This window comes from Hypanus sabinus, chromosome 4 (genome assembly GCF_030144855.1).
Source record: "Hypanus sabinus isolate sHypSab1 chromosome 4, sHypSab1.hap1, whole genome shotgun sequence".
NCBI classification, from domain to species: domain Eukaryota; kingdom Metazoa; phylum Chordata; class Chondrichthyes; order Myliobatiformes; family Dasyatidae; genus Hypanus; species Hypanus sabinus.
The window spans coordinates 174393170-174410905 of record NC_082709.1 but is presented as its reverse complement, the minus strand read 5'-3'; the positions used below and the strand labels follow the sequence as shown (position 1 = coordinate 174410905).

General features: G+C 42.8%; 1 protein-coding gene across 3 annotated transcripts in view; it reads left to right on the top strand.

Moving 5' to 3' along the window:
* dop1b (DOP1 leucine zipper like protein B) overlaps positions 1-17736 on the top strand; it is a 204075-nt gene that overhangs the window by 129925 nt on the left and 56414 nt on the right. For all 3 annotated transcript variants that reach the window (XM_059968854.1, XM_059968855.1, XM_059968856.1), the window contains 5 exons: positions 951-1062; positions 6622-6810; positions 8543-8668; positions 10589-10723; positions 12326-12381. In XM_059968854.1, the coding sequence (XP_059824837.1) occupies positions 951-1062; positions 6622-6810; positions 8543-8668; positions 10589-10723; positions 12326-12381 (618 nt within the window). The remainder of the gene's footprint in view (positions 1-950; positions 1063-6621; positions 6811-8542; positions 8669-10588; positions 10724-12325; positions 12382-17736) is intronic.

Below are 17736 nucleotides of genomic sequence, written 5' to 3'. Positions count from 1 at the left end.
TGGGAAATGTTTTTTGTTAATTACCAATTGCCCAATGTCATAAAACTGTTCACACTGAGTTCACACCTTTGATACACTCACCCTTTTCCAGAAGCAGGGGAGGAGAATTATTCTGCCCACTCACCAACTCCTGGGTACCAAGAACCAGTGCAAACCATTCTGGAAGTGGGCACAACACTGGGCTTCGGTCCCAGAAGATCTAGCATCATTTATAGCCACCAAGGTTTGGAATGAGAAGCTGGGAGGTGATTGGTGGAAAAGAGAAAGAACTGAAGGAGAAGGAATCTGATGTGAGAGAATAGACCTTGGGAGAAAGGGAAAGAGAAGGGGCACTAGAAGGAGGTGATAGGCAGGTGAGAAGAAATGATTAGGTAAGGGGGGGAGGAAAATGTGGAAGAGAGAAGTGGGGGGGAGAAATTACCAGAGTTTAGAGAAATCAATGTTCGTGCTGTCAGTTTGGAGGCTACCCAGATGAAATATGAGATATTGCTTTTTCTACCTGAAACAAATTGGCCTAAATACGAATGAATATTTATTTATTTTTATTTGGCGATGCAATGCAGAGTTGGCTCCTCCATCCCTTCAAGCCAGACCATCTCAGCAACCCCACAACCCCAACCTGTTCAATGATTTACAATGATCAGTTAACCTAGTCTTTGGACTGCGGAGGAAACTGGGGGACCTGGAGCAAACCACAGGGAAGACGTACAGAGACTCCTTTTAGAATGGCACTGGGACTGAACTCCTAATTGCCCCAAGCTGTAATGTCATCGTGCTAACTGCTATGCTATCAGGGTGAATAGAGGAATAGGCTGGATTGGGCCAAGTGATCTACTCCCACTATTGCAGAGTTTCTGCTGACCTTGAGTACAATTAGGCATTTCTGTAGTCAGACAAAATGCACTCAATTAATTTTATCAATATTTTCTTTCTTTCTTTTTGTTCTTCAGCACGACTTTAAAGAAGGAAAATATTCCACCGGACTACCCACTCACTCTTTTGGAAGGACTCACAACCATTTCTCACTATTGCCTTCTGGATACCTTGGCACAGGCAAAAAAGGTACTTTGCTGTTAAACAAGAAGCTTCCACTAGCTCAGCTCTGATGTGACTATACTAGTGGCTACCATGGTAGAATGAGAAGAGTTAATTGAGTTGGAAGGGCAAAGAAAGGCAGATGTGTGCACAGATACACTCAGTGGTCACTTTATTAGTTATACCTGCTCACTAATGTAAATATCTAATCAGCCAATTATGTGGCAGCAACTCAGTGCATAACTGCATGCCGATGCAGTCAAGAGGTTCAGATCAAACATCAGAAAGGGGATGAGATATGATCTAAGTGACTTTGATCGTGAAATGATTGTTGCTGCCCGATGGGGAGGTTTGAATATCTCAGAAACTGCTGATCTTCTGGGATTTTCACACCCACCAGTCTCTAGAGTTTACAGAGCATGGCGCAAGAAACAAAAAACACACAGTGAGCAGCAGTTCTGTTGATGAGAGAGGTCAGAGGAGAATGCCCAGACTGGTTCAAGCTGACAGTAACTGAAATAACCGCACGTTAACAACAGCAGTGCGCGGAAGAGCTTGCTGGATCTTGAAGTGGATGGGCTACAGCAGCAGACCACACTGGGTTCCACTCCCTGTATCCAGTAAGTTGCCATTGACTGTAGATGAGTGGTGATTCACTTCACCTGGGGTGTGGGAGGAGGAAGTGAATTATGCCACGCCCTAACTGTTCTAATGAGTGAGGGAGGAATGGGTAGGGTAAAAGGAACGTTTCTGATAGACTGCTGATAATTTCCCGCATTCTGCTTTTAGTTTCGTGTTCCTGCTGCAGCTTTGAGTAGCATTTTATAGATTTACTACCTCCCATTACTTATTTTCTTTCTCTCTAAGCCCACGTTTAGCATAACCGTATGTAGGGAGTTCGCACGTTCTGCCGTGAACTGCGTGGGTTTCCTCCGGGTGCTCTGGTTTCTTCGCACAGTCCAAAGACGTACTGGTTAATTGGTTATTGTAAATTGTCCTGTGATTAGGCTAGGGTTAAATAGGTGGGTTGCTAGACAGCGCGGAAGGGCCTATATCTCGAAATAAAATAAATAAATTAAAGTTCCAAACTGCTCAGTGAACATCAGAGTCACCCTGGCCTCGTGCTCAAAGCCAATGTGTTTTCTTGTTGAAGAAGGGTCTTGCCCTGAAACGGTGACTGTTTAATCTTTTCCATAGATGCTGCCTGGCCATCTGAGTTCCTCCAACATTTTGTGTGGGTTGCTTTGGATATCTGCAGACTTTCTCATGTTTGTGTTATTAGAGTGATTTTTGGGTTTAGGTCATTTACATTTAGCAAATGGCTTTGGTTACCAGTCTTCTGTTCCTTGAAAATATATTGTGGATTTAATTTGGAGCAATGCTTTCCTAGAAGCTGTGAATCCCAGTCCACGGACCTGCTGGCACCTGTGGGATGGATGCGAATCAGAAGGTGTGAAGTTTGTATGTAGCTTCAAAAGAAAGCATTGTCTATACTTTGTAAATATGGAATTGTCCTTTGTGTTTAGCAAAAAATATCGAGCCCAATGTTGGGCCAGCAGACCTTCCCAGCGAAAGTGTCTCAGTATGATGCCTGCTATATATTGTTTTTTATCAAATAAAGAAGCAGCTTTGTATCTACCAGTAACTCTGTCTGGTGATTTCACTTGTGCAACAACAGTGTTTTCTTGTTTTCCCATTTCTAATGAAGGGTCCAACTTGAAATGTTTCTCTGTCCACAGGTGCTGCCTGACCTACTGTGCATTTTCAGCACTTTCTGTTTTATTTTGCTTTTCCTTCCACTATAATCCCACTTTTCCGGTTGATGTAGACCCCAGGTGTCAGAGTGCTGTGTGAAGTTCGCTCATCATCTCTCTGATCTCTGCTTCCTTCCACAGTGAGAACAATGGGCAATAATTTGCAGATAGAAACTGCACATAAAAATGCATTCCATAAGCAGAAGTTAAGGAGCTGGCTATATTTATGATCTGAGCATTGATATCATGGGTGGGAGGGTGTGGAGAGCATTGGTCCAGGTGCCGGTTGATGGGACGAGGCATTTTAATAGTTCGGCATGGGCTAGATGGATCTAAGGCACTGTTTTATTGCAGTAGACTCTATGTCTTTTCAGTATTACTTGTAGCTCTCTACCACAAGCCCTAGGTTAGGTATCATAAACACAAGAGATTCTGTAGATGCTGGAAATCTTGAGTAACACTCACAAAAATGCTGGAGGAACTCAGCAGGTAAGGCAGTATTTATGGAAGGGAATAAACGGTCAATGCTTCAGGCTGAAACCCCAATGGCACATGTGACCAAGATGGCACTTGGCATGAAGTGTCGAACCTCGATTCTTCGAACCTGACCATAATACAAAGATGCATGCTTATCTTTAATCAGTGGTAACCTTTGCTGCCAAATGAACCAGCGAATTATTACAACCTAAGAGTGGTGGGATGTTTTCACAGGAAACCGTTTCACACTGGCTTGGCGCCAGCTGGACGATTGTAAGAACACATGACATTGGATGATACATTTTGAAATCCTCACAGATCCAATAACAGATCCAATTGATAAACAGTTCCAATAACAATTAAAATGCTTTTTAGAAATTGATTACAGTACGGTAGCATAGTGGCAGCACAATGTTTTACAGTACTAGAGACGTGGGCTCATTTCCTGCTGCTGAGTGTAAAGGGTGTGTACATTACCTCCCCCCCCCCCCCCATGATTGCATGGGTCACCACCAGCTGCTCTGGTTTCCTTCCTCAGCCCGAAGACCTACCGGTTGGTAGGGTAATTGGTCAATTGTCATGTGATTCGGTTGGCATTAAATTGGGGGATCGCTGAGTAGCGTGAGCTGGAGGGTCCTAATTTGCAATTACTATCTCAATAAATACATAAATAAACACAAAAAAAATCACAGGTTTTCTAAAATGCTTCATTTATTTCTATAAATTTACTTCATTTACTTCTATAAATAGTATTTCTATTAATTCATTGTGTTTCAGTGACTATTGGGAGAAATTGTTATGGGAAACAGGGAAATGGCAACAGAATTTAATGCGTACTTTAGATCTGTCTTCACCAGGGAGGACACAAGCAATCTCCCAGATGTATGGATGGGCCAGGGTCATAAGATATCAGAGGAATTGAGACAGATTGACATTAGGAAAGAAACTGTGATGAGTAGACTGGTAGGACTGAAGGCTAATAAATCCCCGGGTCCAGATGGTCTGCATCCGAGGGTTCTAAAAGAGGTGGCTCAGGAAATTGTGGATGCATTGGTAATCATTTTCCAATGTTCCTTAGATTCAGGATCAGTTCCTGAAGATTGGAGAGTGGCTAATGTTATCCCACTTCTCAAGAAGGGAGGGAAGAAGAAAACGGAGAACTATCGCCCTGTTAGCCTAACGTCAGTCGTGGGGAAGAAGCTTGAGTCCATTATTAAGGACGAAATAGTGGCACATCTTGATGGCAGAAATAGGATTAGGCCGAGCCAGCATGGATTTACCAAGGGCAAATCATGCTTGACTAATCTGTTGGGGTTTTTTGAGGGTGTAACAAGGATGTTAGACGAGGGTAAGCCAGTGGATGTTGTGTACCTAGATTTTCAGAAGGCATTCGATAAGGTGCCACATAGGAGATTGGTGAGTAAAATCAGAGCTCATGGCATTGGGGGCAGGGTTTCAACATGGATAGAAAACTGGTTGGCGGATAGAAAGCAAAGGGTAGCAGTGAATGGGTGTTTCTCGGACTGGCTGGAGGTGACTAGTGGGGTACCACAGGGCTCTGTATTGGGACCACAGCTCTTTACGATTTATGTCAACGATTTAGATGAGGGCATTGAAAACTATATCAGCAAGTTTGCTGACGATGCTAAACTGGGTGGCAGTGTGACATGCGAAGAGGACGTTAGGAGAATACAGGGAGACTTTTATAGGCTAGGTGAGTGGGCAGATACTAGGCAGATGTCATTCAGTGTGAATAAATGTGAAGTTATCCACTTTGGAAGCAGGAACAAGAGGGCAGAGTACTGTCTGAACGGTGTCGAGTTAGGTAAGGGAGAAATGCAAAGAGACCTAGGAGTCCTAGTTCACCAGTCAATGAAGGTGAATGAGCAAGTGCAACAGGCAGTGAAGAGGGCAAATGGAATGTTGGCCTTTGTTACAAGGGGAATTGAGTACAAGAGCAAGGATGTCCTTTTGCATTTGTACAGGGCCCTGTTGAGACCACACCTGGAATATTGTGTACAGTTTTGGTCTCCAGGTTTAAGGAAGGACATTCTGGCAATTGAGGAAGTGCAGCGTAGATTCACTAGGTTGATTCCTGGGATGGCAGGGCTGTCTTACGCAGAGAGATTGGAGAGATTGGGCTTGTACACGCTGGAATTGAGGAGATTGAGAGGGTATCTGATTGAAACGTTTAAGATAATTAAAGGATTTAATAGGATTGAGGCAGGAAATATGTTTCAGATGTTGGGAGAGTCCAGTACCAGAGGGCATGGACTGAGAATAAGAGGTCAGTTACTTAAAACAGAGTTGAGGAAGAGCTTCTTCTCCCAGAGAGTTGTGGAGGTGTGGAATGCACTGCCTCGGAAGACGGTGGAGGCCAATTCTCTGGATGCTTTCAAGAAGGAGCTAGATAGATATCTGATGGATAGGGGAATCAAGGGATATGGGGACAAGGCAGGGACTGGGTATTGATAGTGAATGATCAGCCATGATCTCAGAATGGCGGTGCAGACTCGAGGGGCCGAATGGTCTACTTCTGCACCTGTTGTATATTGTCTATATGTAATTCATCTACCTCCCTTAAAGTCCATGATTATAATTATTATCAATGATTATTTCTGCTCTCAGATGGCATCTGAGAGAATTGTTTTAGAAGATTGTTGCCGATTTGGGTACACGCTCCCCAAATGTGTATCCCCAAATACCCCTGCTTGTAGTGTGTAACTAATCGGTAGAATCTGAGGATAGAATGCAGAGGGAAGAAGATTAATGCGGCATGAGTGTAAGTGGGTGGTTGATGTTGTGGACTCTGAGCTGGAGGGCTTGTTTCTATGGTGCATTTCCCCATAGGTTGGGAGTCTGCTGGGGTTTGAGGGATTGAATGAGATGGAATAAATGTTCTTAAGCTAGATACAAGTATCACAGAACTGTCTGTAATTTAACGGCTAGTTGACGTCCTTGACCAAGACCAGGGCACCTTTATGGAAGATATTAGCGTATTGTTCATGTTCTCCTGAGGTCAGGGCTACTTTGTTAGCTGGGGTGGTGGAAGTTTATTCAGAATTTACCCTGTCAGATCAGAATAGGGAAAAGCTTAACACAAATACTGGAAATAGTAAGGTAACAAAGGTCTAGTTCCTCATTTGAAAAAAAGATTTGACTCTAGTGTCAGAAATCTGAAGTAAGCTTTTGGAGAAAGGTACTTGGGGGTGGGGGGTGAACCAGTTATAAATGGACTTCTTTTACAACCTCTGGTCTGGAGTGATTTAAGATGTGCTTGTGCTTTTGTGAGAGGTGTGCATCTCTAACACTGTGTTCATCTACTGTAACAAAGTGGCTTCTCTTCCTGTACCAGTCTGTCACCTTGAGTGACTCCACAAGCCTGAAGAATGCCAAGAATGCCATCCTGGAAGAACTGCCATTAATCATCGACTCCATGTCTCTCCTCTGGGGAGTCGTCCAGCGAGAAGAATCCCAGAGAAAACCCACAAGCTTACTCAATACCACGAAGGGCTCGTCTTCAGTTTACTTTAAGTCGACAAAGGTATGTGGCAACTTGTCGCCGTGTGATGAAATGGGAGATGCGGAAAAACTTTTACTTTGCAGAGGGTACAGTCATTGTGATCTGGAACTCTAGTGCCACAGGCTTGGTGGAAACTAATTTAATCGGAGATGTTCAAAGACAAATTTGTTATCCAGTTGGTGGCAGGGGGGTCGATCGGAGGAGATGAGAACAGGAATTGTTAGTGCTGTTGCCTCTCAGCTCCCGTAACCTGGATTTGATGTTGACCCCCTGCCTTTGTGGAGTTTCACATTCTCCCTTTGACTGCCTGAGGTTTCCGCAGACGCTCCAGTTTTCTCTCAGGTTTGCATTGGCATACTGATAGGTTAATTGACCATTGTGAAATCATTCCTCGTGTAGAGAAGCGGCCAGCTGAGAGCTAATGAGTAGTGTGTTCCAAGGAAGTTTATTATCGAAGCGCATATATGTCACCATTTGTTACCCTGAGATTCATTTTCTTGCCAGTATTCCCTGTAGATACAAAGAAACAAAATAGAATCAGTAAAATAACTACATGCAAAGATGGACAACCAAAAATGACAAACACTGCAAAATACGAAAAGAAAAATAAATATAATTATAATAAATAAGTAATAAAATATTATCTAATTAATTACTAGAGTCTAGGGTTACAGGGAAATAAGTTGGGGAGATGGGGCAGTGGGAATGTTTGGCTGGATGAGCCCCACTGTGTTAGAATCTATATATTATGGAAAAGATTCAGCAGGATTGCTGTATGTAGGGTTGGCATGGACTCAAATGGGCTGAATGGCATCCCACAATATTCAGTGGGCCACCACGATAACATAGTGGTTAGTATGACGCCATTGCAGCTCGGGTAAGCTGAAAGGAGTTTGTATGTCCTACCTGCGACCATGTGGGCTTCCTCCGAGAGCTCCAGTTTCTTCCCACAGTCCAAAGATGTAGGTGTTAGTGGATTAATTGGTTGTTGCAAATTGTCCTATGATTAGGCTAGGGTTAAATAGTTGGGTTGCTGCACAGTGTGACTCATCGGGCTGAAAGAACATGTTCTGAGCTGTATCTCTACATAACATGAAATGTATAAAAACATCCTGAATAATTTGGGCCACAAACTCTGCTGTCTATAAAATCCAAGGCAGTCTTATCGTGCTTCAAGTTGCAAACACACTTTGTCTTAGACTAGGTGACTATTTGTAACTGAGCCGAATATAAAAGTAGCCCCAAAATTAAGATGCTTTTGAGTTGTACAGCGTATTCTTCAGACAATCTGGCGTTAAACCTTGACCTACAGTGTGTAATAAGCCTGTTTGTTTTTTGCAGTATGAATGGAAGTTTTGTTCAGTCTTATGGGGAGCTTTTGCTTTGTGATTCAGGTTCAGCATTATTTACCACATCTTCATTGAAGCATGTAGATTTGAAATCCATTGTTTGCACCAGCAGCCAGCACTATCTAGGTCTTGTATACAGGGTAAAGGCAGGAGAATGGGGCTGAGAGGGAAAATGGATCTGCCATGATGAAATTGCAGAGCAGACTCGATGGGCAAAATGGCCTAATTCTGCTCCTATAATTCATGATCTTATATGCTGGGGCCAGCATGCAAGTGTCAACACACATTTTGACACCAGTGGTTGTGCTTGGAAATCCTTTGAGTTGAAAATTAGTCTGAATGGGCTGTGAAAAGTTGGAAAAAATTGTGTTTTAAGCCACCTAAACTTGATTGTCTATTTTAAGACACTGAGGCAGAAAATTCTGGACCTTCTTAACCCATTTGCTGCACAGATGGGCATTCATCTGATGGCAGCCGTAGCAACAGTGTGGAACAAGAGGAAAAGCAGCAAGAAAGTGAATCAAAGTAAGGTAAGAACCAAGGCTAATCACTCGAGACTTTGTCGCAAGGTTTCAGCTTTAATTTTGTTCTCAACTCTCACTAAGTCCAGAATCATCCTGCCTACTAGTTTGCCATTTTTCCAGTCATCTCTTAAATACTGTGTAGTTCTAGATGGATTGTCTTGTACAGAGTAATTCTTTTTCAGCCAAACTCTTTTAACTTTTTTTATTTTAAAGTCTTTCCAACTTTAGGGAAAACTTTTAAAAGTAATCCTATAAAACTTAACGTACAAGCAGCTATTATATACTGTTCGTTCATAGACTTTGTTAATAAAATCAGTCTATGTGCATAACAACAACACACACAAAATGCTGGTGGAACACAGCAGGCCAGGCAGCATCTATAGGGAGAAGCGCTGTCGATGTTTCAGGCCGAGACCCTTCGTCAGGACCAACCGAAAGGTTTGTCCTTCTTTCCTTTCCTTTCCTTTCAGTTGGTCCTGACGAAGGGTCTCGGCCTGAAACGTCAACAGCGCTTCTCCCTATAGATGCTGCCTGGCCTGCTGTGTTCCACCAGCATTTGTGTGTGTTGTTTGAAATTCCAGCATCTGCAGATTTCCTCCTATGTGCGTAACAGTTACTTGTACGTTGTGTTTTACCGAATTGCTTTTATATTTATTGTGTTTTTTATGCTTCGTTGGATCTGGAATATCGTGTTCAAGTTTTTAAAGATTTGCTTTATTTGTCACATGTTCATAGAAAAGGGGTAGCAAGGTGGAGATACATCTCTACCAAAGGAGCTGTAAGGTGTTCCTTCCCTCTGCTAGCCTGCAGGTTACCCTGGGCAAGGCGTAACACCTGCTTACCTCCCTGATCAGGGTCATGTCAAGCCATAGGGGCAGGTGGTGTATGGTCGTATGAGCAGGTGATGCATATCACAAGCCTGGTTGTGAGACCAGTGACGCCAGGCAGAGTCTCTGAAGAGTGTTAATAATGACTGGGGTCACCCGTCTTGTAAAGACACTGCACTGAAGAAGGCAATGTAAACCACTTCTGTAGAAACATTTTTCCAAGAACAATCATGCTCGTGTAGACCGCAATCGCTCACGTCATACAATACGGCACATAATGATGATGGTGATACATAAAAGCATACAATGAAATAGCGTTATTTTGTGGCAGTTTTGTGATGCGCTGGGGACAGCCTGAGTGTCGCTGTGCTCCCAGCGCCAACACCCTCTGTATTTGAAAACAAAAATCTTTCTCCCCTCTTATCCCAAGCTGTGCCCCGCTATATTTTGCATTTTCATCTTCATCCTTGTAGAAAGACTCTGACGTCTACCCTATCTGTATCTTCCTTAATTTATATACTTCTATTAAGTTGCCTCTCTGCTGATCTAGGAAAAGGCACTCGAAGTTTTTCTAACTTCTCCTAGTAGCTAATAATTTCCAGTCTAGGTAACATCCCTGGGAACCTCTTCCAAAGACTCCACATCCTTTCTGTGGAGTGGCAGCCAGAACTGTACACAACAGTCTATAGTTAGAAACACAAGAGGTTCTCTAGATGCTGGAAGTCACGAGCAATGCACGCACTGTGCTGGAGGAGCTTCGGTCGGGCAGTGTCTATGGAGAGGAATAAACAGTTGATATTTTGGGGCAAAACATTCACCGTTTATTCCCTTCCATAGATGCTGCCTAACCTGCTGATTTTCTCCAGCACTCTGTAATACTCAGTTTTATACAGAGGCAACACAGGCTGCCAATTTGTGCTCAATATCCGAGTAATGAAGATGATTATGCATTACTGCTTTTTAACTGTTCTATCTGCTTGTGCTGCAAGAAGTTCTTGTGTTGAAAAAGGCCATTAAAATATTTTGTCTATGTGACTGTGGCATTTTGCCAGGTGTATCGATTATACATTGAAAGCTCTTCTCATCTTTGTCTTTACAGGTTTTGCCGGTTGCCAGTGAAGCTCAACTGACGTTGGTAGGGCTAGTCCAAGCACTGGAAACACTCAACACCGACAGCATATTACAGCTGATAAGGGAAGTTGTCAAAAAGCCACCCCAAACCAAGGGGGAAGAGGTAAGTCATGAAATTCTGGCCTGACTTTGATGCAAGTATAGCTCCAAGCAGTTGGTCACGCGTTCATTGTTTAGTAGGTTTGGGCATTTGGTATGGATTTGGGATGGGACTGCAAGCTACTTGTCTCAGCTTTTGCAGAGTGTAACTAGTGGAACTGTTGCTGTGGAAATGTTGTCACTTTTATTTAAAGATACAGCATGGAAATGGGTCCTTCCAATCCAATGAGATGGATAGACAAAGGAGAATCGGTGGATGTTGTGTACTTGGATTTTCAGAGGGCCTTTGACAAGGTGCCACACATGAGGGTGCTTAACGAGTTAGGAGCCCATGATATTACAGGAGAGATTTTAGCACGGATAAATCAGTGGCTGATTGGCAGGAGGCAAAGTGTGGGAATAAAGAGAACCTCTTCTGGTTGTCTGCTGGTGGCTAGTAGTGTTCCACAGCGGTCTGTGGTGGGACAGATTCTTTCTATGTTATATGTCAATGACTTGGGCGATGGAATTGATGGTTTTGTGGCCAGGTTTGCGGATAATACAAAGGCAGGAGGGGTAGGTAACTTTGAAGAAGTGGAGAGGCTACAGAAGGACTTGGATTAGGAGAATGGGCAAAGTGGCAGATGGAATACAGTGTCGGGAAGTGTACAATCATGCACTTTTGTAGAAGAAATAAAAGCATAGACTATTTTCTAAATGAGAGTGAAAATTTAAAATCTGAGGAGCAAAGGGACTTGTGAGCCCTCATGCAGGATTCAGTAAAGGTTAATTTGCAGTTTGAGTCAGTGGTGAAGGAGGCAAATGCAACGTTAGTATTCATTTGAAGAAGACTAGAATATAAAAGTAAGGATGTAATGTTGAGGCTTTATAAAGCACTGATGAGGCCACACTTGGAGTATTGTCAGCAGTTTTGGGCCCTTTACCATGAGGTATAGTAGCAGAATTAGACAATTTGGCACATCTAGTCTGCTTACCTATGAAAGGTGTGCTGACATTGGAGAGGGTTCAACAGAGGTTCACAAAAATGATTTTGAGATTGAAAGACTTGTTAAATGAGGAGCATTGATGGCTCTGGTCCTGTATTCACTAGAGTTCAGAAAAATGAGGGGTGACTTCGTTGAAACATTGAATGGAGTGGATGTGGAGAGGATGTTTCCCAAGGTGGGGGTGTGTAAGACCATAGGACACAGCCTCAGAATAGAGGGTGTCCTTTTAGAAAGGAGTTAAGAGGAATTTATTTACCCAAAGAGTGGTGAATCTGTGGAATTCATTGCCAGAGTGGCTATTGCCAAATCGCTGTATTTATTTTAAGCATAGGTTGATAGATTCTTAATTAGTCACTGCATGATGGGATATGGGGAGAAGGCAGGAGATTGGGATTGAGGAAACTGGATCAGCCATGATGAAATGGCGGAGCAGCCTCAATGGGCTAAATGGCCTAATTCTGCTCCTGTATCGTATGGCCCTATATCTTATGGTCTTGTATCATAATTGTGTGATGCACTTATTAATGGACATGAAGCTCTCGATTCATTCTAATAGTGCAACTGGCTCATGTGTTGAAATACAATTGAAGTTTAAGTATTTGTCAAACTTTTTTTTTCAGAAGCCAACTTTGGTCGACATCCCAATGCTGCAGTTCAGTTTTGCATTACTTCAAAGGTAAATATCTTTCAGAAAGCTTCATGTATATACTTGAAGAGAAGATGCAACAATAGCATGAAAGACTTATTGAAATAATTTGGGGAGATTTTGCTTTTACTGCACAAGGTAATGTAACAACACAAAATGACTGAACAAGGTTTTCAGGGAAACCATTGGAGTCACAGAGTAATAGTTCACTACCGCACAGGAATAGCCCTGTTCGACCCAGCTGGTCCATGCTGAATCATTAATCTGCCTACTCCCATCAACCTGCATTGGGACCATAGCCTTCCATATCCCTCTTCTCTATGTAACTATCCAAACTTTTCTTAAATGTTGAAATCAAACCCATATCCACCACTTGGATATGGTGGCTTGTTCCGTAATCTCGGCAGCCTCTGAATGAAGTTTCCCCTCATGTTCCCCTTAAAAATTTCACCTTTCCACTTTAATCCATGACCTCTAGTTGTAATCTCACCCATTGTCAGTGAAAAAATCCTGCTTATATTTACCCTACCTATACCACACATAATTTTGTATACCTCTGTCAAATATCCACTGTCGATCTTCTATATTTTTGGGAATAAAGTTCTAACCTATTCAACCTGTTCCTATAACTCGGGTCCTCCAGATCTATCTACATCTTTGTGAATTTTATCTGCACTCTCCAAGTTAGGCCTCATCAACATCTTGTGCAACTGCAACATAAAATCCCAACTACTGTACTCAATACACTGATTTATGAAGGCTAAGGTGCCAAAAGCTTTCTTTATGACCCTATCTACCTGTGATACCGTTTTTAAGGAATTCTAGATCTCTATTCCCAGATCCCTTCGTGCCCTCCCATTCAGTGTATAAGACCTACTCTGGCTGGTCCTCCAAAATGCATCTCCTCACACTTGTCTGCATTGAATTCCATTTGCCAATTTTCAGGCCACTTTTCCAGCGGTACAGATCCCACTTCAAGCTTTGATAGATTATTTATTTAATTAGCAAGACAGCACAAAATAGGCCCTTTCAGCCTAATGAACCGCACTGCCTGGCAGCCCACCTATTTAACCCTAGCCTAATTACAAGACAATTTACAATAACCTATTAACTGGTACATCTTTGGACTGTGGGAGGAAACTGGAGCACCTGGAGGAAACCCATGTGGTCATGGGGAGAACCATACAAACTCCTTACAGATGCTGCTGGAATTGAACTCCAAACTTCGATGCCCTGAGTATAATATCATCGTTCTAACTGCTATGCTACCATGGTATCTAGTTCCTCCAGCATTTTGTGTGTGTTATTCTGGATTTTCAGCATCTGCAGAATCTGTGTTTATGTCCTTTGACAAACTTCTATAGATGTATGGTGGAGAGTATATTGACTAGCTGCATCATGGCCTGGTATAGAAACTCCAATGCCTTTGAATGGAAAACCCTCCAAGTAGTGGATTTGGCCCACTATATCACGAGTAAGACCCTCCCAACCATTGAGCACATCTACATGAAACACTGTTATATGAAAAGAAAGTTCATTGTCAGGGATCCCCATTGTCCAGGTCATGCTCTCTTCTCTCTGCTGCTAGCAGGTAGAAGGTATCACACCACCAGGTTCAGGAACAGTTAATACCCCTCAACCATCAGGCTCTTGAACGAAAATGGGTTAACCACACTCACACATGCCCCATCATTGAAGTGCTCCCACGTTCAATGATCTCACTTTCAAGGGCTCCTTATCTCATGTTCTCATTATTTATTGCTATTTATTTATATTTGCATTTACACAGTTTGTTGTCTTCTACACTCTGGTTGATCTTTCATTGATTCTGCTATAGTTACTATATTATAGATTTGTCAAGTGTGTCCACAGGAAAACATTTAAGCAGTTCAGTTCACTTTGTGTTGCATCGAGTTGAATTGATGGAGAGAGAGAGAGAGAGAGTTAATTGAGTTGATATTTTAGTTGGCAGCTTTAGTTGTTCTTGCTTCTGAAGTCTTTAGAGTCACTTCGTGTGAACCCCACACGGACGGACAGAGCCCTTTCTAAGGAATGGTCTACTAACCCACGGCAGGGGTTCACCTTCAGCAGACCCCCACAGGCAAGCTGGTAATCACGGGTCAAAATTAATCAGTCCATGGTCTCCATCCTCGTGGTGGTCTGATACTCCACCGGTGGTTTCTCAGGTAGCTCTTCCGCGCTTCTCCCGTGTCGTGTCTCCTCTGCCGTTATCAGACAAAAGCCTCAACTTTTATAATCCGTCCAAAATTCCAGCCGTCCGTTAGCTCAACCACTCTGAGCTGTTACCATGGTGACTTCCCAGCTCGTGTCTCAGCTGGCTCCATACTCTCTCTCTCTCTCTCTCTCAAGGTCATAATTAAAAGTGTTATCAAAACCAAGTCAGAGTCCTCTCTCTCTTTTAATTGCCTCCTTGTTCATTAGACTGCTGAATTTTCTAGCAATTTCTCACCTACGTGACAGAAGTGTTTTGAGAAGTTAGTGATGAAACACATCAACTCCTGTCTAAGAAACGAATTGGATCCCTTCCATTTTGCCTACTGTCACAACAGGTCAACTGCAGATGCCATTTTGTTGGGTATTCATTGAACCCTGGAACATCTTGACAGTGAAGATATATACATTGGAATTCTCTTCACTGATTACAGCTCAGCATTCAATACTATTATCCCCTCAAAACTATCAGTAAGCTTCAAGTGCTAGGCCTCAACACCTCCTTGTGCAACTGGATCCTCTGTTTTCTCACTTGCAGACCCCAGTCAGTTCAGAATGGCAACAACTTTTCCACGATCTCTATCAGTAAAGGTGCACCACAAGGTTGTGTGCTTAGGCCCCTGCCTTACTCCTAGGACTGTGAGGTTAAGCACGGCTCCAATACCATATTTAAGTTTGCTGAGGACATCATGGTCACGGTCACTGGTTGAATTAAAGGTAGTGACTTATCAGTATATAGGAGGGAGATTGAAAATCTGCTTGAGTGGTGTCACAACAACCTCACACTCAATGCAAGACCAAGGAGCTGATGAGCCAGTCCTCATCGAGGGACCAGAGGTAGAGAGGGTCAGCCTCTTTAAGTTCCTCAGTGTTACCATTTCACGTAAGTGCAATTACAAAGAAAGCATAGCAGTGCCTCTACTTCGAAGTTTATGCAGATTCAGCATGTCATCTAAAACTTTGACAAACTTCTATAGGTGTGTGGTGATTGAGTGATTCCATTAACCAATACGGAAACATCAATGCCTTGAACAGAAAAGCCTACAAAAGTTAATAACACATCCCTTGAAACAGCTTTTCCTGATGCTTTCAAAGCCACAAATGTCAAACCTTGACTTTAGATACTAGCTAAATACAGCCCTATATATCTTCTCTCCTGGGCAATATGCTTGAAGTAATTTTAAATCAGCTCAACTTTCTGAATGAGAGCAATATTCTAGAAAAGCTTCAGTTAGGTTTTGGAGCAAACCAGAGCATGGAGAAATTGTCAGCAGTTTTAGGCTCAGCACAGATGCCAACAGATTCGTACTTCAAATTCTTTTGGATCTAAATGCTGCTTTAGACACAATTGACCACAATATTCTCTTAAATTGCCTTGGGAACCGAGTTGGCCTTTTTGATAGTACCCTTCAATGATTTCATTCATATATCTTTCAGCTTCTGGAGCACACACAAACGATGGTCTCACTTTAAGGACTCTATCTTATTATTTCATGCTTGTTTTATTTATTTATGTCTACATTTGCACGATTTGTGGTCCATTGATCCTGTTTACAGTTACTGTTCTATCAATTTGCTATGTATGCTCTCAGGGAAAAGAATCTCAAGGTTGTATTGGTAACATGTATGTACTCTGATAATAGATTTGACTTTGAGACTGGCTCACCTTGTAAAATCAGAAGTAACTACCCTGGGTGTTATCCTTGATTCAGATTTGAATTTTAAATCTCACATAAATAAAGTGGCCAGAGCAGCATTTTTACACTTAAGAAGTATTGCAAAGGTATGTTTGTTTCTGTCACGTAATGATGCTGAAAAACTAATTCAAGACTTTGTATTGAATTGACTAGATTACTGCAACACACTGGCCTTCCAAAGCAATCTATTGGTAAACTGCAACTCCAGCTGCTGCTAGAATGTTAACCAAAACCAGAATGAGCGAGCACATCACTTCCATCCAAACTACTCTGTACTGGCTTCCTGTAGCTTTCAGAATTGACGTTAAAGTTCTCTTACTAGTTTCTAAAGCTGTTCATGGTCTGGAACCAGAGTACGTGTCAGAATATTTTTTTTTTAGTTTTATAATCCTGCTCAAGCTTCAGGTCTTCTTCCACCAGCATCTTAAATGTAAACAATTTCCCTCAAAAGATAATTGGTAGGTCAGCATTATTCTGAATTACGCTCCCAAATTGTGGAACCCAATACCTGAAACTATAAGAGATGCAAACTCAGTTGACACTTTTAAGCACCAGCTCAAAACTTACTCATGTAACGTCGCTTTTAACTAACATCTTTTTGACTTTTATTTTCATGTTTGCTGTTATTTTTATCTTTTATTTTCATTTTTTCTTGTATCCCATTGTAAAGCACTTTGGGCAACATAGTCTATATAAAAATGCTCTATAAATAAAGATATTGGAAAGAATAGCAGACACAGCCTGGTCCATTGTGGGTAAAAGCATCCTCACCATTGAACACATTTGTGTAGAGCTCTGTCACAGGAAAGCAGCATCCATCGTCATACTCACTGCTCAGGACCTCTCCCCCCCCCCCCCCCCCAACTTCTCTGCCTATGTCTTTGGTACCTATGTGCACTCCGACCTCTGGCTGCTCACCCTCTCCCTTGAGAATATTCTGTAGCTTTGCTGAGCCATTCCGGACCCCGGCACCTGAGAGGCAACATACCATCCTGGCGTCTCTTCTGTCTGTCTCCCTACAGTCTCCTATCACTACTGCTCTGCTTGACTTTGCCCTTGCCTGCTGACCCTCAGAGCTGGCCACAGTGCCACTGGCCCTGATATGTCACCCCCACCCCCCCAGCAGTATCCTAAGGGGGCAGAGTTGTTGCTGTGGGGAATGGTTATGCAGAACCCTGCATTGACTGCTTACTCCCCTCACTTCTCCAGGTGGTCACCCAATCTTTTATCTGAAGTCTGCACTCTGGGTGTGACCATCTCTGAGGTTGTCAGCCTCCTGCGTGGTCCTGAGTGCATCCAGCTCCGGTTCCTTGACCTTGTTGTTCGGGAGCTGAAGTTGGGTGCACTTCCTGCAGATGTAGTCATCAGGGTGACCGTCAGTTATCTTGCAATCCTCTCGCAGGAGGAGCATTCCACCGCCTTAACCACCCTGCCTGCACTGAACAAAGGACAATAG